This window comes from Anolis sagrei, chromosome X (assembly GCF_037176765.1).
Source record: "Anolis sagrei isolate rAnoSag1 chromosome X, rAnoSag1.mat, whole genome shotgun sequence".
Taxonomy (NCBI): Eukaryota; Metazoa; Chordata; class Lepidosauria; order Squamata; family Dactyloidae; genus Anolis; species Anolis sagrei.
The window spans coordinates 24537373-24559823 of record NC_090034.1 but is presented as its reverse complement, the minus strand read 5'-3'; the positions used below and the strand labels follow the sequence as shown (position 1 = coordinate 24559823).

The 22451-nt window shown below is 39.8% G+C and overlaps 1 protein-coding gene across 1 annotated transcript; it reads right to left on the bottom strand.

Annotated features, from left to right (window-relative positions):
* Positions 1–1451: 1451 nt before the first annotated feature.
* Positions 1452–21022, bottom strand: RRN3 (RRN3 homolog, RNA polymerase I transcription factor). Its single transcript, XM_060786338.2, has 18 exons — positions 20874–21022; positions 18821–18923; positions 18514–18570; positions 18157–18246; positions 17924–18053; positions 17294–17350; positions 16094–16157; positions 13962–14031; positions 13373–13471; positions 12628–12708; positions 10760–10877; positions 10293–10423; positions 8178–8308; positions 6433–6617; positions 5175–5283; positions 3609–3761; positions 3289–3376; positions 1452–1836 (listed from the first exon to the last, which is right to left on the bottom strand). Exons 2-18 carry the CDS (start codon positions 18911–18913, stop codon positions 1687–1689), a joined length of 1806 nt encoding a protein of 601 aa, XP_060642321.2. The 5' UTR covers positions 18914–18923; positions 20874–21022; the 3' UTR covers positions 1452–1686.
* Between the last annotated feature and the right edge of the window lie 1429 nt (positions 21023–22451).

Sequence of the window (22451 nt, the reverse complement as noted above, 5' to 3'; positions counted from 1 at the left end):
GAGGTCTCTTCCAACTCTTTGATTCTTTGATTCTATGTTTCTATGATTCCATTTCTAAGCCCAAAAGCCAGTAGGTTAACACCAGAAACAGAAGCTATAGAAAAACAGTTCCAGGGCTGAAGGCAAGAAAGAGACAAGCCACCAAACAGTCTACAATGCTGTTGTTTTTCTGTCATAAAAAAGAACTCTGATTGGCCTCTTTGACGACACAACTATTTGATCAGTGGAACTTCAGTTATTGAGCCAACATTGACCTAAGGGGACCCCACTGGGCGTTGGAACTCACAGTTTAAGAAGGAGTGGTCCAGTTCCAAAATATGATGGACTAAATTCATCAGACTGTTAATGACCACCAATTGGGGAAGTTATAAGGGGTAAATGCTTTAGAGATAATAGACTTTCCTAACACTGGCTGCAATACCATAAATTGTGCCCAGCCTTTAGCAAGAAGCAACAGATTTTAGCTTAAAACTGTGGCCTATGGGATATAGAGTTAAAATATGTTTTACAGTGGTTCCCAACCTTTGGGCCTCCAGGTGTTTTGGACTTCAACTCCCAGAAACCCCAGCCAGCTTACCAGCTGTTAGGAACTGTGGCAGCTGAAGTCCAAAACACCTGGAGGCCCAAAGGCTGGGAACCACTGCAAGTGCCTCCATCTTCTTCTGTTGTTATTGTTCATCTGTTCAGTCATTTCTGACTCTTCGTGACCTCATGGACCAGCCCACGCCAGAGCTCCCTGTCGGTCGTCACCATCCACAGCTCCTTCAAGGTCAATCCAGTCCCTTCAAGGATGCCATCCATCCATCTTTCCCTTGGTCAGCCCCTCTTCCTTTTTCCTTCCATTTTCCCCAGCATCATTGTCTTCTCTAGGCTTTGCTGTCTTCTCATGATGTGGCCAAAGTACTTCCTCTTTGTCTCTAATATCCTTCCCTCCAATGAGCAGTTGCGCTTTATTTCCTGAAGTATGGACTGGTTGGATCTTCTGGTGATCCAAGGTACTCTCAGAACTTCCCTCCAACACCACAGTTCAAAAGCATCTACCTTCCTTCGCTCAGCCTTCCCTATAGTCCAGCTCTCATATCCGTAGGTGACTATGGGGAATACCATCTTCTTCTACAACTCTCAATGCCTTCTCTTTTAGATAAAGGGAATGTGCTGAAGTCTGTGCTAACATGTTAATAGCCTAACTCACTTCTCACCTGCATTTCCACATGAAATGTACCTGCTCAAGGACAGACTAGAATCACCCTGGATTGCAACTATGAAAGTATGACCGAACCATTGTCCATTGTTTTGTTTTTCCCACTTTGATGACAATGTAAGTTTTCCTATGAGAAAAAAACTTTACCTGCTTACTGCAATGTGAAAGTATAAGTTTGTGTCAACCAATCAGTAAACTGTTCCTCTTTACTCACGAAAGCAAAGAGGTAACCATGAAGAAGTAGCTGCAGTTTTTTGGATCCATATTGATATATTTAATATATTAGGAGAACCATTCTAGGTCAAACACACAGAAACACAGGAAAGAAATAATGTTAAAATGCTTCCCCCTAAAGCTTTTCTGATGCAGATAGAGGGCACAGCCCTTTCAAATGATACAAACACCTTTTTACAATTTCACTGTTCAAATAGGTGAAGAATCAACAGTCTAGAGACAATCCAAAAAGTTCTCTTGATCTTGAGAAGTCAAAGTGGCAAAGATGCAACTGGTGGGGACCCTGCACCCATTTCTGTATTCTGCAGAGAGGAGTCGAAGGAACCTGGTGTCATACCCATCATGCCCTCGTTCTGCGGAGTTTCGCCCTTCAAGAAGTCATCGTCCTCTTCGCATTTATTCTGCCAAGCAAATACAATGATAAAAACACCATGGAAAACACAGAGGAAATGTTTTAAGAAAATAGATACAAAAAGATTGCAAATTAAATGGTTGATAAGCTCTGCAATCTTAAGCAGGGGTGGGCAACTGCATTAATAATAATAATAATAATAATAATAATAATTATTATTATTATTATTATTATTATTATTATGTGTTGTCGAAGGCTTTCATGGCTGGAATCACTGGGTTGCTGTGAGTTTTCTGGGCTTTCTGGCCGTGTTGCAGAAGCATTCTCTCCTAACATTTCACCCACATCTAAGGCAGGCATCCTCAGAGGCTGGGAGGTTTGTTGGAAACAAGGTAAGTGGGGCTTATATATCTGTGGATGAGTGGGAGAAAGAACTCTTGCCTCCTTGAGGCAATTGTGAATGTTGCAATTGGCCACCTTGATTAACATTTAATGGCCTTGCAGCTTCAAAGCTTGGCTGCTTCCTGCCTGAGGGATTCCTTTGTTGGGAGGTGTTAGCTGACCATGATTGTTTCATGTCTGGAATTCCCCTGTTTTCTGAGTGTTGTTTTTCATTTAATCTCCCAATTTTAGAGTTTAATACTGATAGCCAGATTTTGTTTGTTTTTATGGTTTCCTACTTTCAGTTAAAATTGCCCACATGCTTTTGGATTTCAATGGTTTCTCTGTGTAGTCTGACAGAGTTATTAGAGTAGTCCAGTATTTCTGTGTTCTCAAATAATATGCTGTGTCTAGGTTGGTTCATCAGGTGCTCTGCTATGGCTGATCTCAGGTTGAATTAGTCTGCAGTGCCTTTCGTGTTCCTTGATTCGTGTTTGGGCAATGCTGCTGCATTTGGTGGTCCCTATGGAGACTTGTCCACAGCTGCATTGTATGCAGTAGAGTCCTGCAGAGGTGAGAGGATCCCTCTTGTCCTTTGCTGAGCATATCACTTGTTGGAATTTCTTAGTGGGTCTGTAGATTGCTTGTAGGTTGTGTTTCTTTATCAGCTTTCCTATGCGGTCAGTGGTTCCCTTGATGTATGGCAAGACACTTTTCCTCTGGGTGGATCTTTGTCTTGACTCTTGTGGCTTCTTCTTGGTCTTGCAACTCTTCTGATGTCTGTGGTGGAGTCTACATTGGCCTGTAAAGCCTATGGATACTGTAGAGAATGCCTGCCACAGATGTGGGCAAAACATCAGGAGAAAATGCTTCTGGAACATGGCCATACAGCCTGGAAAACTCACAGCAGCCCGGTATTATTAGAGGTTTTAATTGATCATTATCTAGCTTTATCTCTCTAAAAAAGACTCAGAGCAGCTCACAATAGAACCAATACAATATAGTTTAAAACTTTAAAATATACAAACATTAAAATAGACTTAAACGGTTAACAGTATTAAAAATAAACAGTTTAAACCCTTAAAATCAGTTAAAAATCTATTCACCTGACACTACTCACCTCAGTAATAACAGCTGTGGTCTCCTCAAGAGCCTCAGCACTCTGCTCCTCCCAGAACTCATACAAGGGGTTAATTATATTCTTTGATCTGTTCAACAGATTGAAATATGATATGGAAGGGGAGAACATACATAAGAAAATTATATATACTTCTTTGTAGCTGCACCCAAAGTATTTTTGTATTTCCCATTAATTACTTCTTGAACAAGCTAGCCAAAAGATAGTTTGAAAACTCGTTAAAGCAGGTAAGCTGTACTTTGGTAGAATTCACCAAGCTATTTCAAAAGAAAAAAGAAACCCAGTCTTTTCTGAAATCATACCTTTTGAGAACATAAGGGTCAAAAGGGAAAAAACTGTCCAGAGGATTTGTAACTGTTTCGATGGCGTCACCTCCACAGCTGCTTCTTATAACAGGCAAAACCTGCCTCCTGTTCCTCTCAATGATAGTGTCACAGAATGCAATCTGGTATTTCCTGGAAAAGAAAAAGGAAAGACAAAACCCACTCTTCCTTAGCTTCGGAAACAGAACTGTATCTTTGATTTTTTGAATGGTCACCTCCCATGGTCAACTCCCATGATCGACCACCCTTCTCTGTCATGATATGATATATGATTTGAATGGAGTTGTATGAAAGGAATAATTTTTTTAAATGTCAGGAGCGACTTGAGAAACTGGAAGTTGCTTCTGGTGTGAAAGAATTGGCCATCTGCAAGGACGATGCCTGGATGTTTCACCATCCTGTGGGAGGTGCATGAGAAGCTGCAGCTGACGGACAGGAGTTCACCCTGCTCCCCGGATTCAAACCACCAACCTTTCAGTCAGCAGTCCTGCCTTCAGAAGGGTTTAACCCATTGCGCCACTGGGGGCTCCAAAGGAATGAATGAATGAGAACTAATAATTTTGAAGACATCATTCTAAGAATTAAGGCCTGCACTGACTAAATACTTGCTTTCTGGAATTGTAATTAAAACTTGCTAATGAGAACTGAAATGGTTGACCTGCCACAGTAAACTATGATAAGAACTGTGACAGTTTTAAAGTTACTGAAAAATTATTCATAACATCTCTTCACCCATATCTCATATCTGTGTCAGCTCCACTGGCTGCCGGTTCAATTCCGAGCACAATTCAAGGTGCTGGTTTTGACCTACAAAACCCTTTACGGTTCTGGTCCAGTGTATCTGTCCGAACGTATCTCCCTTTACGTCCCACCCCGGAACTTGAGATCATCCGGGGAGGCCCTGCTCTCGACCCCACCGCTATCACAAGCGAGGCTGGTGGGGACGAGGAGCAGGGCCTTCTCGGTGGTGGCCCCTCACTTGTGGAACTCACTCCCGGGAGAAATTAGGGCGTCAACATCCCTCCTCACCTTCAGGAGGAAGGTAAAGACGTGGTTGTGGGACCAGGCCTTTGGGCAACCTGACAATTAGATATGGAAACCAGATGAATAGGACTAAAAAGACTGACAATTATGGAATGGGAATTTAAACTATGAGATTGTGAAACGCTAACCGTCAAGGAGGTTTGTATGGAATTTTTATTGCTTTTATTGGTTTTATGGTTGTTTTTACCTATTATAATTATTGTCTTATGGTAATTGCTGTTATTGATAGAATTGTTGTTGTTAAATGATGTTATTGTCTTTTGCTGTATGTGATGCGGGCATCGAATTGTGCCTCGCTTTTGTAAGCCGCCCTGAGTCCCCCCCGGGGTGAGAAGGGCGGGGTAGAAGCAACCGAAATAAATAAATAAATAAATAAATAAATATCAATAGTTATCAGATACAGAACTGAAGAAAAGGTACATAGGTGTGCCTGGACACATGCACTCTGTATACTATATATAAATATCTACACAATTCAAGAGGAGAAACCAAGATTCTTACCTGGTAAGGGCAGCAAAGAAATTCACAATGGATGGCAAACAAATCTTCAGGGGGTTCAACTGCGACATAACAATACGTTCGAAGTTTAAGTTCTGCAGGAATAACAAACCTTCAAAACAAAAGTATTAAGGAACATTAACCGCTTAAGCAAAATTTCTCTTCATTTATAGTGGTGCTAATTTTTAATGTATTAATTATGTCAGAAATGAAGCTCAGATGTTTCAAAAGGACACTCGTACACAAGCACCCCATTGTGATAGGTAAAACAATAATTTTTAAAAACCACTTGCTTCTACACATATTTTAGTGTCTTAAATGAACTGATACATTCACAGATACAATTTTCTATTAAACGGGTCCATTCGAATCAGAGAAAGTGTTTGTTTCAGCAGACTAACTACAGTTCTCAAAATAAACCCTTCCCATTCAACATCCATTCTGCCTTGTTCCTCACCCCAAGAACTCCAAAATAAAATAGATGATGGGGAATGGAGAAAAAATTGAAAAGAAATTGCACTTCAAGCACTGATATACATAGTGCTTCCACTGAATCCTCAATGGTAAAAGATGGCATTTATTTCAGAGGGGAAAAATCATCTTAAAGGAGATGAGATATGTCAGATCTTTGTTCCTTGAGTATCAGGTTAAAGATAAAGGTTTCCCCCTGACATGAAGTCCAGTCGTGTACAACTCGGGGGTGTGGTGCTCATCTCCATTTCTAAGCTGAAGAGCCAGTGTTGTTCGTAGACACCTCCAAGGTCATGTGGCTGGCATGACTACATGGAGCACTGTTACCTTCCTGCCGGAGTGGTATCTATTGATCTACTCACATCTGCATGTTTTCAAACTGCTAGGCTGGCAGAAACTGGTGCTAATAGCGGAAGCTCACTCCGCTCCCCGGATTCAAACCACCAACCTTTTGGTCAGTAAGTTCAGCAACTCAGCAGCTGAACCAGCCAGTAGGCTGCTAGGAACTGTGGGAGTTGAAGTCCAAAAGACCTGAAGAGAAGGCCGAAGTTTGCCCATACCTGATATAAAGAGGGCTGAATAGCAATAAGGCAGCACAATATTGTGGGAACTACTTCATTCCAATGGATTACCATGAAGAATGTGATCCTCAAAGTTATGTTTCCAGGATCCCCATTGTTTGCCCGCTTCCAAGTATGAAATGGATATAATATTTATCCCACAGACGACACCAGGATCCAGAACACCACTCCAAGCATTTTTTCTTAACACTCTCAGCTTGAACACTTGCCTCTCTTTAAGCTTCCATCCAAGATTTGCTTGTGGCGAAAGATAACTATGTAGAACACAGCCTGGCAGGCGGCATAGAAAGAACCATGGAGAGCAACGTCGCAAAAGGCTTTTGACCCTGAGCCCTGATTGTCAATGTACAGGTGCAGCCAGTTCACCAGCAAGTCCAGGCAAGCTTTCACTGTACTGCAAAAAGGACACAAAAATGGATAAGGACAAAAGCCTTGCGGAATCATTTAACTGATGAGCAGGATGTTATCCTTTGAACAATAAATAATGAAGATACCATGCATTTTCTATGACACACTAAGTAATAATAAAATGCTTACATCCACCCTCAGAACTCTCTATATGAATAGGTTTTTAATTGCTTATTTTTAATATTGTGAATGTTGAAATGTATTTTAATGTTTGTATACTTTTAGGTTTTTAATTATCTTTTAATGGTTTTACAGAGAACTGCTTTGAGTTTCTTTTTTAGAGAGATAGTGAGATACAAATAACAACAGCAGCACCAACAACAACAACGATTTAGGAATTGCAGGAATGCCTTTGCCAGCATGACCAGGGGGCCATCAGGGAGTTGTAGTGCAAAATGTAACCAATCTATTATTATTTATTAATTTCTATCCTGCCTTTCTCCCAGATCAGGACCGAAAGGTATCAAATATCATTAAATATTAAATTGTATACAATAAATGAATGTAAATTTCAGATAAGCAGTTAAAAATCACAATCAAACTGTTGCATTCACAGTATGATACATAGCAATAGAATTCATAATGTAGTAAACTTCCTTGTTGATTTCCTTATTTCTTCCTGAAGGATGTTCCCTATTGGTTCCACACTATCTATGAAAAACTTTATTGTTAATGGACCAGATTCTTCAGTTGTTTGAACTAAATTACAAAAGTAAGTAGTATGTAATAATATGAGCTAATTTTACTAAGTCAGAAAACACTTTGTCCAACTGTATTAATGTTACGTAACACAGACCCTACCACCAGACGAAGACTCTATGTAGTTGAAACCGGTTGAGGACTACGAGTCTACTCATCCTTCAGAAAGAATTAAGGAAATAAACAAGGAAGTTTACTACATTGTGAATGCAAGTACTATGCATCCTACTGTGAATGCAATAGTTTGATTGTGATTTGTAACTGCTTATCTGAAATTTACATTCATTTATTGTACACAATTTAATATTTAATGATATTTGATACCTTGTTATTATTCCATTAGTGGATACTTGTCAGTTAAACCCTTGGGAACCCATTTTTTTCTTATAGACCTACAGATTCATGTGGGTTCATAGGAGGAGATGAAGTCAGCTAAGTAAGCAGGGCCAAACCATTTAGCTAATGATGTATCTTAACCACACGCTATCATAACATTTCAGGCATTATGAAAGATGAATTTATGAGCTCTTCCCAAGGTAGTGAGCACAACTGCATCACAGTTCTTCTGTATCAGTGTTTCCCAAACTCTGGTCTTCCAGGTGTTTCAAACTTCAAGCCCCAGAATCCCTGATTATTATTGGTCAAGATAGAAGAGGCTACTGGGAGGCAGTCCAAAGCACCTTGAGAACTAGAGTTTGAAAATCACTGCCAAAAGAAGGACTTGAGGAGTGTGCTTTATAGATGCAAAACATACAGGGCATTTCACAGCCTAATGTTCTTCTGGAATACTCTTTGAGTCTACATTTCTTGCCTTATTCTGCATATTATCGTGTCATAGGATACTTACACAACTGGAATGAATTTGGCCCGTGCCAAAAAGCTCCCAATGTAGTTTGCAGCTGACTGCCTGATGACTGTGGGAGTATTTGGATCCTGAAGCTTTTTCCAGAGGTGTTCCACAAAGGCTTCTGCAATTCCCTACAGGATTCGGGTAACACATAAATACTAGGGTGACTATATCCACAAGCCATTACTTGCTGACAATTGTTAAACCAAAATGTGTGAATGCCTTTCAATCCAAAGGCTGAATGCAGAATTCAGAGGCATTCCTGGATGCCATGTTTCAGCGGTGGGTGGAATAACAGACAAAATGGTGGGACATATTTAAGCGTAAAGCTGTTATTGTCAGCAAGGTCATTTTAGGAGAGGCACCTCAATGCTTCAGAAGAGAAAAAACATGTATAAAACTTAGAAAACCATACAACTATGGGATTATGGGGACAGGCGGCAAACAGGGACCCAAGGAGGGCCATATTTAGCATAGAGCTAAATGTGCCTGATAACAAATGAGAAGGAAAGAACAAGAGGGGAAGGGAGGAAGAAAGAAAGAGGGAAATATATCCTGCAGTTTTCAATGTCAAAACATTAGCTACAAGAGCCACTACAAACAAGCAGGGTCTTCCCAACACTTTTCATGTATACTTATTATAAACAGCTACCAATGGCTGTTCTTGGATCCTATATATTCATTATTAAAGGATTGGGAAGAGAATGCTTCAGAACTTTTTAGCGGCGGCAGCAATACCTGGGCCAAAATGCTTCCAATGTACAGTTTGAAAAAAAAATGACTTGCAAGTGGATTACAGCAATGAGCCAAGCGGATGCTAAAATTTCAACTAATCAATAATTAGTGTTCTAAAGATGTTTGGTAATGTGTCTCATTTCACATAATGGCTCAGTGTTTTCTTACAGTGATTAATTTTCATACATGGGAATCAGTGGGACACAGAAGACCAAACAAATTTCACAGAAACCCACAGACCTAATGTGGTTTTCAGTTTTTTACATTTTTAATGGATTTTAACAATTTTTCATAATACCAATGATATTTAATTCTGTTTTAATGTTTGTATATTTGTAGCTTTTAAATTGTATGGAAATGTTTTTAATGTAAGCCGTCTTGAGTCTCCTGGTGGAGAGAAAAAGTGGCTTATAAATATTATTATTATTATTATTAATAATAATAATAATAACAATAGGCTGGGCTGTAGCAGAGCAGGTTAACCGCCAGCTGCAGTAAATCTTGCCAACCGAAAGGTCGACAGTTCAAAGCCAGGGTCAGGGTGAGCTCCTGGCCTTTAGCCCAGCTTCTGCCTACCTAGCAGTTTTGAAAACAGCAATGTGGGTTGATAAATAGGTATTGCTTAAGCAGGGAGGTACTGCTTAAGAAAAATGACAGAAAAATGCTGGCAATTCAATCAAGGAGGAAGTTTACAAACAAAGCTATTCAGCAGGGAAAGTGGAGCAACAGCACATCCCTGTGGCCGGAACCAAGCACAGCCTCCAAGATGCCGAAGATGGAAAAGCCTATATATACCTCTATCTATGTACAGTTGTCTGTCTTGCCAAGGTATGACAGCATTAAATGTTTGTCATATATGTGTTTTGTGATCTGCTCTGAGTTCCTTTCGGGGTGAGAAGGGCAGAATATAAATACTGTAAATAAATTAAACATATAATGGTAATATATTGGTTAGTTTTAACTAGGAGACATTGCAGATCCCTGCTGCAATGTTAAACCACAAGCCAGTCAACAGTCTTATACAGTCATGAGGTACAAAGTGGAGTAAAAGACTGTGTATATGCTCCTAATAGTTTTTGAGACTGAATAGGAATAAAGATGAAAGGAAACAGATTTTTGGGTTGTCATAAATGAGGAATAAGGGTTATTGGCAAAGCAAATGGTGAATGTGTACGTTGTTCTGCTCACTGCTGGCATGCACTGCTGGAAAGCTACCTGTGAAGTAATGATATCTTCAGCTGGAAAAAGGTCTCCAACTCATTCATTTCACACTGTATCTAAACAGTCATTATGTCACTCTTATTTCAGCCAAAGACAAGAAACTATGGAAAGAGAAGACAATCCAAAGGAAAGAATGGTATAAAGTTGGACTATACGCACCAGTTTAAAGCTGGAGAGGTAGAACATGATATACTGCACATGACAAGAACCATGGGTTGGTAAAATCAGTTTATCAAATACAGCCACCAGATCCCGATACAAATCCTTGGTGTTGCCAATGTCAAGCTTCCCTAGAAATAAAATTGCCTCCATTACTGTGATCCTGGGCTGAGAGAAGACACGTGAGCTTTCTATAAAATAATTCAATCTTCTTAAAGTATTTTCCTAGTATTCTACTATGCTTAAACAGCCTGGAGCCAAGGCATTCTCCACCTCTGCTCCTGGCTTCAACACAAACATTTCCACTTTCCTTAGAGAAAGGAACAGAGACAAATCTAAACTGAATCTCATTCATCTTCAGGAATCCCTTTACAGAGGTTTTATTATGCTTAAATAGTTTTACCTAATTACCTCATCAGTAATAATCTGGGGAAAAATATCTAGGATCATTACACACGTGTTATTACCATTAACATGGCAGACGTCTTTAACATATGAAAATAATACGATCATTAGAATGTCCAAGCGTTCTGCCATTGGATGAACCATTGTGTCATTCTTCTCTGGATCTTCTCCATCTTCATCCTGTTTAAATAAAGTGCTAGTCAGAGAATTCTTGGCAAATTCAGAACTTCATGTAGTCCATTAGATATTACACAAGCAATACTCCTGACCTCATGATTGTCGGGGGAAAAACAAAGTATTGATTGTCGCTGTTACAATCCCAGGTGACAGCAGAATTGATGAGAAACAACTGGAAAAGCTGACACGATATGAGGATTTAAAGATAATAATAATAATAAAACTTTATTTATACCCTGCTCCATCTCCCCCAAGGGGACTCGAGGCGGCTTACATGAGGCCACGCCCATCAGTACAATAAACACAATATGACACAAAAACATAACAAAACCAGAAAATAAAATAATAAAATAAAATAATAACAGAACTGCAAAGACTCTGGCACAAGCCAGTAAAGGTGGTTCCAGTGGTGATCTGCACACTGGGTGTAGGGCCTAAAGACCTTGGGCTGCACTTGAAGACAATCGGCGCTGACAAAATTACCATTGGATTGGCACACATTATTCGCTGATACATCACAAAGTCCTAGACATTTGGGAAATGTCCGATGTGTGATCAAATACAATACAACAGTCAGTATTGTGATTTTGTTTGTTGTGTACTACTACTTCTACTACTACTACTAATAATAATAATAATAATCAACAGATCCCAAATGTAGACTCTGCAAGGGAGCAGATGAAACAATAGATCACATCCTCAGCTGCTGAAAGAAGATCGCGCAGACAGACTACAAGCAGAGGCATAACACCGTTGCTCAGATGATTCATTGGAACTTGTGCCACAAATACCATCTGCGACAAAGAACTGGTGGGATCACAAGCCTGAAAAAGTTACAGAAAAAGAACTACTCTGGGACTTCCGAATTCAGACAGAGTTTTGGAGCACAATACTCGTGACCTCACGATTGTGTTAAAAAACAAAGTATGGATTGTCGATGTTGCAATCCCAGGCGACAGCAGGATTGAAGAGAAACAACAGGAAAAGCTGACATGAGATGAGGATTTAAAGACTGAACTGCAAAGACTCTGGCACAAGCCAGTCCAGGTGGTCCCAGTGGTGATCAGCACAATGGGTGCAGTGCCTAAAGACCTTGGCCTGCACTTAAACACAATTGGCGCTGACAAAATTACCATCTGTCAGCTGCAGAAGGCCACTTTACTGGGATCTGCACGCATTATCCGCTGATACATCACACCGTCCTAAACACTTGGAAAGTGTACAATGTGTGATCTAATACAACAGCCAGCAGAGTGATCTTGTCTGCTGTGGACTCATCTTGTTGTGTTTCAAATAATAATAATAACAACAATAATATATATTTTTTCTTACCCACCCCTCCTCAATAACTGCTGTTACTCCCTTTCTATCCTATTCTGCTTAATTATTCGTTTCCAATGACCGTTTGCCCTGTATAAGCCAATGTGAATGACTGACACCAAAATTCAACATGGCTCAGGTATATTAAAAAACTATAACAGAACAAGGTCCTAATCAAAAGCATATTTATTAGTTGAACACAATTATTTCTGATGAGCCATTCTTGCCAAAACTTCAAACACAGAAAACATCACTTCTGAATCAATAACTAAATGAAAAATATTTAAATCTACCTAGTTATATAGGGATATACTCGACCATGTCAAAGGAAAAAAAGATGGAGTATCTATACAGCTAGATGCGACATTAACAAACATTTATTGTTATTAAACATACACCAAATAACAATGAAATGGCTTAACAAACAGCTTACCAAATCAAAGAGTCCTTTCTCGGCATTCTCCTCACTCTCAACTTCTTCGGCAGCTTCAATATCTTTTCTTGGGGCACTCACCTGTGAAAACAAATAGGGATGCTGAAGTGGTCTCATACACATAATTTTCATACCTTTGAAAGTGCATAACAGGAAGGTACGAAAATCAGCTCAACACAAAAGCAAGTGGGAGCCAGTCCCGGCTCTTTGCCTGCTTTTCATGACTACTCAGCCTCCTTGCCTTGGAAAAAGAGTGCATGACTGGCGTGCAGGCCCAGAAACCATGCCTGCAACCAAGCACCTCCTCTGGAATAAGAGAACTTGCCTTGGAAAGTGTGTAGCGTGCAGCAGGCCCAGGAAGTATGCACGCCTGTCGGCAGACAACTGCCTCCTCTAGAGTAAGAAACAGGTAAGAAACCTGCTTAAAACACACGCCTGTCTGCAGCTGAGTGCCTCTCCTCTAGGATAAAACAGCTTAAATATCTAAAATGACAGGAAGGGGAGCCTGAGAAGCCCCCCCCCCCCAATAATGGGCCAATAGAAAATGGATCTTTCGGCATCCCAGAGCTAAAACAGATATCTGCCTTCCCGATTTCGGATGGGGGCCCCAATGAAAGCCAGGGTACAAAACAGGTCAAGGTTTACCCCGAAAGCACAACCCATTTGTTTCTGCTAAAAATACCCCAGAAAGTGATATAACTGAATCTTTTATAAAATAGCAACTTACCATACTCTATATACTTACATCCACCTTTAATACTCTTTCAATAACCAGCTCTAAAATGTCATATCTCAGCACTGGGATGTATCCGCTAATTCGTAGTATGTTGTGCACATAGCATTGCTGTAATGGATGTTCCCACAAATAATGTAAGATACACACACACACACACACACACATACATTTGAAAAAAAATACACTAACAGAGCAAAATTAGTATGATAATAAGCTTCTTTAATTTGTACTTTAAATTCAACACAAGATTTTATATAGGAATAATCCTACACAAGGTACTGTGCCTATTCCCAGTGTAACAATCACTGATTTTTGGGAAATTCCTACTTATAAATGTTCATGCTCCATAGCTTTTGAAAGAACAATGGTGCTAACATTTCAAAAAATTAAAATGAAAAGCAATTAAATGCATGAAGGAAGAGACTGTTTATTTCAGTTACTGTCAATCTGCACCACACATCAGAGCCATCAGGCCCTAAAACTGCTCTATTTCTGATAATTTAGGGAGGAGGAGGTTTCAAAGAATCCATTCATAATAATACTGTTGCTAGAAACATAGATGGAAAAAACATCATCTCTAAAAAAACCGACCACTTACCAGAGTTCTTTCCGATTTATTAATAAATGGAAACTTTTCAACAAGCACAGGCATGAGAAATTGTGGTGTTCTGGAATATTAAAAAATCCAAAAAATATCACCTATAAGTTGCTGTACAAATCTTATATTTTAAAAAATGAACCATGACAAAAGAACATCCAAGAAATAATAACAGACTGAAGGGCAAGGTCTTCTATAGTCCTATAGGGGGCATGATACAGACGATGATGATGATGATGTTGTCGAAGGCTTTCATGGCCAGAATCACTGGGTTGCTATGAGTTTTCTGGACTGTATGGACATGTTACAGAAGCATTCTCTCCTGACGTTTCGCCCACAACTATGGCAGGCATCCTCAAAGGTTATGAGGTCTGTTGGAAACTAGAAAAGTGAGGTTTATATACTTTAAGCTTTGAAGTGAGATATATAAACCCCACTTGCCTAGTTCGCAACAGATCTCACAACCTCTGAGGATGCCTACCATAGATGTGGGCAAAACGTCAGAAGAGAATGCTTCTGGATCATGGCCACACAGCCCGGAAAACTCACAGCAACCCAATTATTATATTCATTTATACCCCGCTTTAACTCTCCTGAAGGAGACTCAAAGCAACAGACAGATATCTGTTAATGAAATACATGTATTCCTGTACAATGCTTCTCTAACAGAATGTTTTTATCCAGAACTACAGCATGCACATGCAAAAAGAAACAAGAATGGGTAAGCTTGGAAAATGTAAACCACAACATTCTGAACCTTCTTCAAACCACTTCAAAGTTTTTGCCAAAATGCCTCCAGGGATGAAATAAAGAGAGAAGAAACAGATATCAAAATAACTGATAATTACCAAATGATTACAAAAGGGAATAAGATCTTAAGATCTCATAAATGTTATTGAAATTTGTTCAAGAAAAATCAAATTTCAGTAAGAATATCGGTATGTATTTGAATATACAAAAGGTACCTCAAATATGGAAAGATCTATGACAACTATTAAACAAATCAACGACAGTGGAAGAAGTCTCCGAATTAATAATTAGAACTCTCCAAAGCAATAAGGGAGGAAAGGCCCCTGGCCCAGATGGACTATTAGAAATATATTACAAAAAAATTCATGAGGAGGTTTTTGTTTTTCTCGCAGCCTCAGAGGAAGGCAAAAGCAAACCCCTCTGAACAAATCCTGTCCAGAAAACCTTATGATATTGTGAAGGAGGGTATAACTACTGCCACCTAATCTGTGAGGAAAGTCGGGCAATGATCAATATCAGCTTATGAGCTGGTTTATAAAGGGACTATTAATTACAAAAGGCTTTATTCATTTGATAGCGTAGCGTTTACTGTCCCTAGCTTGACTTTACTTTTTATGCAGGCTGTTTGACTTAAGAGAAACTGTATCAGGCAAGGCTTGAGGAGAACAGTAACAATTTTATTGGAACAAGCAAGGTATAACAGATTTGATTGTTTCTTCACAAGAGGCACGAATCTTGCCTGGTTACATTAGTAAGGTTTCATGAGTAACCTCAGGCACAGACTTCAAGAGGTTTCTATACGCAGATGTATTTTTCCTGGACAACTGTCCCAACAAAACAAATAAGCCAAAACGCCTATTCAACAGAATTGGCTCCCAGCCAAACCTTGATTCTTAACCCAGAATCAATAACCCCCTGTAGTTTTATCACTACAGGGTCCTTTCCTGTAACCTTTTTGGTCACAAATTAATTCCCTGAATCTCCACCCAGAGATTCAGTTTTCCCTGTAGCTCACCGGCTACAGACTGCCACTTTCAAAAAGCTGCGCCGTGAAGAGGCAGTTGGCTCCGCCCCCGTTGCTATGGCAACTCAGATCAAGCCACCAGCCACCATCTCTAACAAAATATAATCCTACATACTTACCATTTATTAACTACTGTTTAAACAACACATAACCATAAGAATAAAAGTTACACATCATCACAGATATATTCATCTTAGGCTTAGCATAAGACAGGAAAAAAGCTTGGGAGCATTTTTGAAGCACATCTGCTAGAAACCTTAGTATTCTAAATATGCTCCAGTTAATCCAACTTCAAAAGTAAGCAGAAGAAGGATTTTATCACCAAAAGGGAATATGAAATTTAGCATTATGTACTTACAAAGGGACATATTTCACAATTGTTTGCAATGCTCTGTGGCAGATGTCGAAACTCGCAGGTACATCTGCAAAAATCAAATCATAGAGCATGAACATTAATCCAGAAAATTTAGTTGTATTTCATACTTTATGGATGCAGTCTACTTTTCAATATAGCATGCATTAACCACAGAATCATAGACTCATAGAATCATAGAACTGGACGAGACCACATGGGCCATCTAGTCCAACCCACTTCTGCCAGGTAGAAAAAGCACAAACAAAGCACCCCCAACAAATGGCCATCAAGCATCTGTTTAAAAACTCCCAAGGAAGGAGCCTCAAACTGGACTTCAAGACAGAGAGTTCCATTGATGAACAGCTCCCCTTACAGACATGAAGTTCTTCCTAATGTTCAGGCGGAATCTCCTCTCCTGCCATTTGAACCCATGGCTCCAATGAGTCCTAGTCTCCAGGGCAGCAGAAAACAAGTTTGCTCCCTCTTCCTTAGGACACCCTTTCAGATATTTAAACATGGCTCTCATGTCTCCTCTGAACCTTCTCTTTTGAGGCTACACAGACCCAACTCTTTAAGCTGCTCCTCAGAGGGATTATTCATGGTTGCTAGACCTTTGACCAATTTAGTTGCCCTTCTCTGGATACCTTCCAGCTTAAGAGTCAATATTTCTCTTGAATTGTAGTACCCAGAACTGTTCACACCATTCCAGGTTAGGCCTGGCCAAAACAGAATAAAGAGGCACCATGACTTCCATCGATCTGACACTAGACTCCTTTTGATGCAGTCCAAAATCCCATTGGCTTTTTTAGCTGCTGCACCACAGCAGCAGCTAAAAAAGCTACCTGTTGTCAAGCCAGGCATCACCAATCCTGTATCTACTGTTCTTATATATTTACTCTCTACACCTAGTGTATCTGTGTAGTCCCAATCACTATATTTAGTGGAAATTTGATAAATTAATGGAGGAATGTATGAAGTCTGTATGCAGTCATGGGATTTCATTAGTTTATTCAAGTTAACCATACCCTACTGTTCTCAATACAGTTAAGCATTACTGCAACAAGAACCACAGAGCAGATGTCATTGGATTGCAGCTCCCATCAGCCATGGCCAGTGTAGCCACAAAGCAGTATAAAAGAATCTGGAGGACTGAAAGTTGTCCAAGAACAAATGGTAATCATAATGTAAGAAACTTCTACTCACTTTCATCATCATCTGAATCAGAGATGTCCACATTGTTTTCTTGTATGGTTATTCGAGCTGGGAGGAAAGTGTCATTCTATTATTACATGATATTACTATTTGCAACTAAAATCTAATTGCCAAACTGGATATATGCTAGTTTTAAATAAATATTCCCAATGTCTTGGATTTGGATCAAAATACACAGATGCAAAAGAAGGAACAGACCCCTACTACTCTTTCGTCCTCTCTGAAAACCAGGGTTTGGGAAGCTTTTCAGTATATTTTCTAGAGATGTAAAATTTCCAGACATTTTGAAATCATGAAAAGAAACCAGAATTTTTTGGAATTTTTTTTAAAGAATTGCATATTCTGTGCAAATTAAATACACTTTTATTTTAGAAATGTAAAATGCATTATGCATAACTTGGTTTGGCAAAAACAATTAGAATGTTGATATATTAAAAGTACGAGATATTAGCCAAATATATACTTAATAAAAATAATGTAATGTATTCGACAGCACATTGTGTTCAAATAATTTGTTATAAATGGAGCTACAAGATCCTGAGATGAACACCTGAATTATAAGGAACCTCTCTGGTTTTGCCAGTTAGAGGAACAAGAGGGAGAAAATACAAAAAAACTCACGTGGGATGAAGTGTGAAACAATCATCGCAAGACATGGCCTCAAGTAGATGGTCTGAGCAGACACTAAATTGCTTAGAAAAGCCAAGTATTCTTCCACTACAGCTGGGCTTCTTCTTAGCCATGACACCTTCTGCATTGTTATTATACATACAAGCATAAAAATTAAGCCCATGTACTAGAAAGAATGAATAAAATTCATCCACAAAACCCAGAAACGATTTGTGTATTCTTACCAACAAGATGGTGACCAGGTGTTCAAAATCCTTGGTCAAATGTGTCACAGAAGACCTGAATTCATGCAACCAGTTAATAATCTGGTCATCCTTAAAACAGAAACAATTTCATTTAATAACTCAATGTGGCAAACATGTGTAGAAATTATAAAGTGACAAGCATTACAAGTCTGTTTAGATCAATACTCTAAAATATGGTTAGGGAATGTTTGAATGAATCAGATTACTGATAAGAATTATAAACAACATGTCCAAGTCAGAACAGGCAAAAGTGATTGAAACATTTCATTATCTTAAATGTAAGAAATCATTAAATCGCTGAACACTACCTAAAACTCTGATGGAAAAAAAACTTACTTTAATGTCAGGATCCAACAGCTGATGCCTCAACAAATCAAAATCAATGGTATCTCCCTAAGAAGAGAAAAACAGCAAGGAGTAACCTGACAACATATTCTATGTCTCACAAGGGGTGACGTCGAGAAACTTATCTAAACATGTACAATAAAGATGGAACAATTAACTCTGGTTTTGCTATTTGATTTCTTATGAATAACTTATATATACTATCCAAGGCCAAACTTCCCAGACAAAAAGGTGACCCTTCAATTTGCACATCAGAACAGCAACACTTATGATTAATAATTGGGTACAGTAATGTTACCTTTTCATATTTGAGCAGGATTTCTGCCAACGATCCACCAAATCTGACTGTTTTCCTTGGTGGCGATCTCAGAAATTCATCTGTAGACAGCATGTTAGAAAGTCTAAACAACAAATGAAATCATAAGATGAAATATGCAAGCTATATTTAAAGCCAATGTGGTATAGTAGTTTGAATGTTGAATTATGGCTTGGGAGACCAAGGTCTGACTCCTGGATTAGCCAGGGAAGCCCACGGCTTGTCCTTGAACAACAGAGAAAGGCAGTGACAAAGACCTTCTGGGCAAATATTGCCAGGAAACCATATGAAAGAGGTTTGCCTTCGAGTTGCCGTAAGTCAAACTTGAGTTTGGAGGCACACAAGACAGTATTCATGTTAACCCAAGAGGTCAGGTCATCACAATTCTTGCATTCCTGAAAACTGTGCTGTTTATTTGCTCCTCTTGACTCCATCCCAAGCAAGGACACTAATTAGAAAGTAAAAACTTCCCATGACATAGACAGCATAGAACATGGTTTTACTGCAGCTTTTAGTCGCTTTGAGTCCCCTTCGGGAGAGATATAGAAGGGTATAAATAAACATAATAATAATAATAATAATAATAATAATAATAATACCGGCCAAGATCATAAAAACAGAATCCTGACTAGTTTGGGAGCAAAGGACAGAAAAGTGGCTTCAAGTATCATGAACTGCTTCCATTTGTTTTTATATTGTTTACTCTCTCTAGTATTCGTACAAGAAGTGAAAGTCACCGCAGTGCATATTAGTCCCTTACTGTGACTAGGATCACAGGAATCTTTGCTTCGCCTTGGACAGGGATGTGGCACTAAGGCCCCATCTATGCAGTCGTAGCTGTATTATATGACGGTATAGATGGGGCCTCCATTAGCACTTGGATTCTTTTGAGAGACATCTACGTTTCCATCACATGTGAAAGCTCCATGTAATCAATTAGTTTTCTATCCCATTCTCGGTCCAGACTTCCCATCTTTCAATAAATTCCTTTCTGTGGTGTTATTTCACTCACATAAATGCTGACCACTAGTTTCCAAAATCAATTTCTAACATCTAACCACTTTATACTGGGGCCCTATCTATACTTAAACCAGTTTCAAGCTGGTATTAAAGGAAGAGGTTTCGTTGTGCAGATGGTTACACAGGAAATACTGAAACTAGTTTGAGGCTTGGAGAGTGATGACCCAAACCCCAGAGCACTAAGGCACTGGAACAGCTTTCTTTCAGTTGTGAACCAACTTGGACACAGCATATTATTTGAGAACACAGATATGCTAGACCACTCTAATAACGAACATGTCAGACTACACAGATAAGCCACTGAAATCCAGAAGCATGTGGACAATTTCAACAGAAAGGAGGAAACCATTAAAATGAACAAACTCTGGCTACCAGCATTAAAAATCTCTAAAATTAAGACAGTAAATAAAGAACAACACTCAGAAAATTGGGGAATTCCAGACAAGAAACAATCAGGGCCAGCTAACACCTCCCAACAAAGGATTCCCCCAGGCATCAACCAGCCAGGCTTTGAAGCTGCAAGACCGTTCAATACTAATCAAGGTGGCCAATTGAAACATTCACAGTTTCCTCCGACAGACAAGAGTTCTTTCTTCCAACCCGGACATTCCACAGATATATAAACCTCGCCTAGTTTCCTCTGAGGATGCCTGCCATAGATATGGGCGGAACGTCAGGAGAGAATGCTGCTGGAACATTGCCAAACAGCCCGGAAAATTCACAGCAACTCAGTGATTCCGGCCATGAACGCCTTCAACAACACAGTTCTGATACCCTTTCACATACTGGAAAATTGCATAATAAGAACTTACGCTTTAATGTTATTGAACAGTTATTCACAACAGTCGTCGTCTTCCAAGGCCGTGCCCTGCCCAAGAGTGCTGGCGGCTCAAGAAGCTGCCAATCCCCCTGACTCCCCACACAGCACTCAGACATGGCTCCCATGGCTCACTGAGACGTGCCGAACTGCGTGTAGTATACAGTGAGGATGCCCCTAGGACCCGGCCCAACTCACCCTGGTTCAGCGGCGCCCTCCTTCGGACTACCACTGCTGAGTAACAAGCCTCCGCCAAGGTCTGAAGCCTCCGAAAGCCTCCGCGGGGTCCATGCTCTTCACGCCCAAGCCGGAAAGGCCTCCACTTCCTGCTCTGTCCCCGGAAGTTGGAAGCAGCGCCTGGTCCGGAGGAGAGCGGACTAGCGCCCCCTGCGGCAAGGCGTGGAACTTCCCCATCATCTCTTCACACTGTGTCTGTGAGATCTGTGCGTGGGCAAACTTCAGACCTCCTAGCATAAGTAAAAAAAGGATTATTATAGGCGGTAGGCTGTTAGGAATTGTAGGAGTTGAAGTCCAAAACACCTAGAAAGCCCAAGTTTGCCCATGCCTGCTATATATGCTTCTATGGATTATTTGGAACAAGATTGAGATTCTTTTACATTCCTTTTCACACATATTTGAATATGCAGCATCAGCTTTAAGTCTGGAGACCTCTACGCATTCATTATCCAGGCGTATGTTCTGCCGAATCCATAAACCAATGCTCATCAACCAAAGACACACCCTTCCCGTGTTGCTCTAACAGTGTTTCTCAACCTTCCTAATGCCGCGACTCCTTAATGCAGTTCCTCATGTTGTGGTGACCCCCAACCATAACATTATTTTTGTTGCTGCTTCATAATTGTAATGTTGCTATTGTTATAAATGTAAATATCTGATATGCAGAATTTATTTTCATTCATTGGACCAAATTAGACAAATACCCGATATGCCCAAATTTGAATACTAGTGGGGTTGGGTGGGATTGATTTTGTCATTTGGGAGTTGTAGTTGCTGTGATTTATACTTCACCTACAATCAAAGAGCATTCTGTACTCCACCAATAATAGAATTGAACCAAAGTTAGCACACAGAACTCCCATGACCAACAGAAAATCCTGGAAGGGTTTGGTGGGCATTGACCTAGAGTTTGGGAGTTGTACTTCACTGTGGACTCAAACAATGATGGATCTGGACCAAACTTGGCACGAATATTCAATATGCCCAAATGTGAACACTGGTGGAATTTGGGGAGAATAGACTTGACATTTAGGAGTTGTAGTTGCTGGGATTTATAGTTCATTACAATCAAAGAGTATTCTGAACCCCACCAATGATAGAATTGGGTCAAACTTCTCACATAGAAGTTTTGTATGGTCTTTGATGACCCCTCTGAAACCCCCTCATGAAACCGCCCAGGGGCCCTGACCTCCAGGTTGAAAAATTTAGAACTGGTGTTTCCAAACTTTGTACAGAGATAGGACCCTTGTTGGCAAGCCTCTTTGTCGTGTTCGGGGTTCATCTCAATTTGTTTTTCCTCATCCAGCCTATTACCTTCTCCATAATAATAATAATAACTGTGGTTTTATTGATCCAGCAAAGTAATCCTCTCCTATGTATCTATCTATTATATGCTTCTGTTATGACAGTGAAGACATCTGCCCTTGCACTTTGCTACTTTGTTGCTGAATACGTAAGTCTAGTGTGGAATACTTCTCACCACGTTAAAACAGTGGATGTGACTCCAACTGAGACATGCCACATTATCACAAAATGTCT

What these genes read in the sequence shown, in the direction of transcription:
- RRN3 (XM_060786338.2), bottom strand. Translation starts at nt 18,913, where the DNA reads ATGCTGTCTACAGATGAATTTCTGAGATCGCCACCAAGGAAAACAGTC. An exon ending in TGTTGGATCCTGACATTAAA is followed by an intron (nt 18,247 to 18,513) that starts GTAAGTTTTTTT and finishes TTCTGTTTTAAG; the next exon opens with GATGACCAGATTATTAACTG. An exon ending in GGATGGAAGCTTAAAGAGAG is followed by an intron (nt 5,284 to 6,432) that starts GCAAGTGTTCAA and finishes TTTGTTTTGAAG; the next exon opens with GTTTGTTATTCCTGCAGAAC.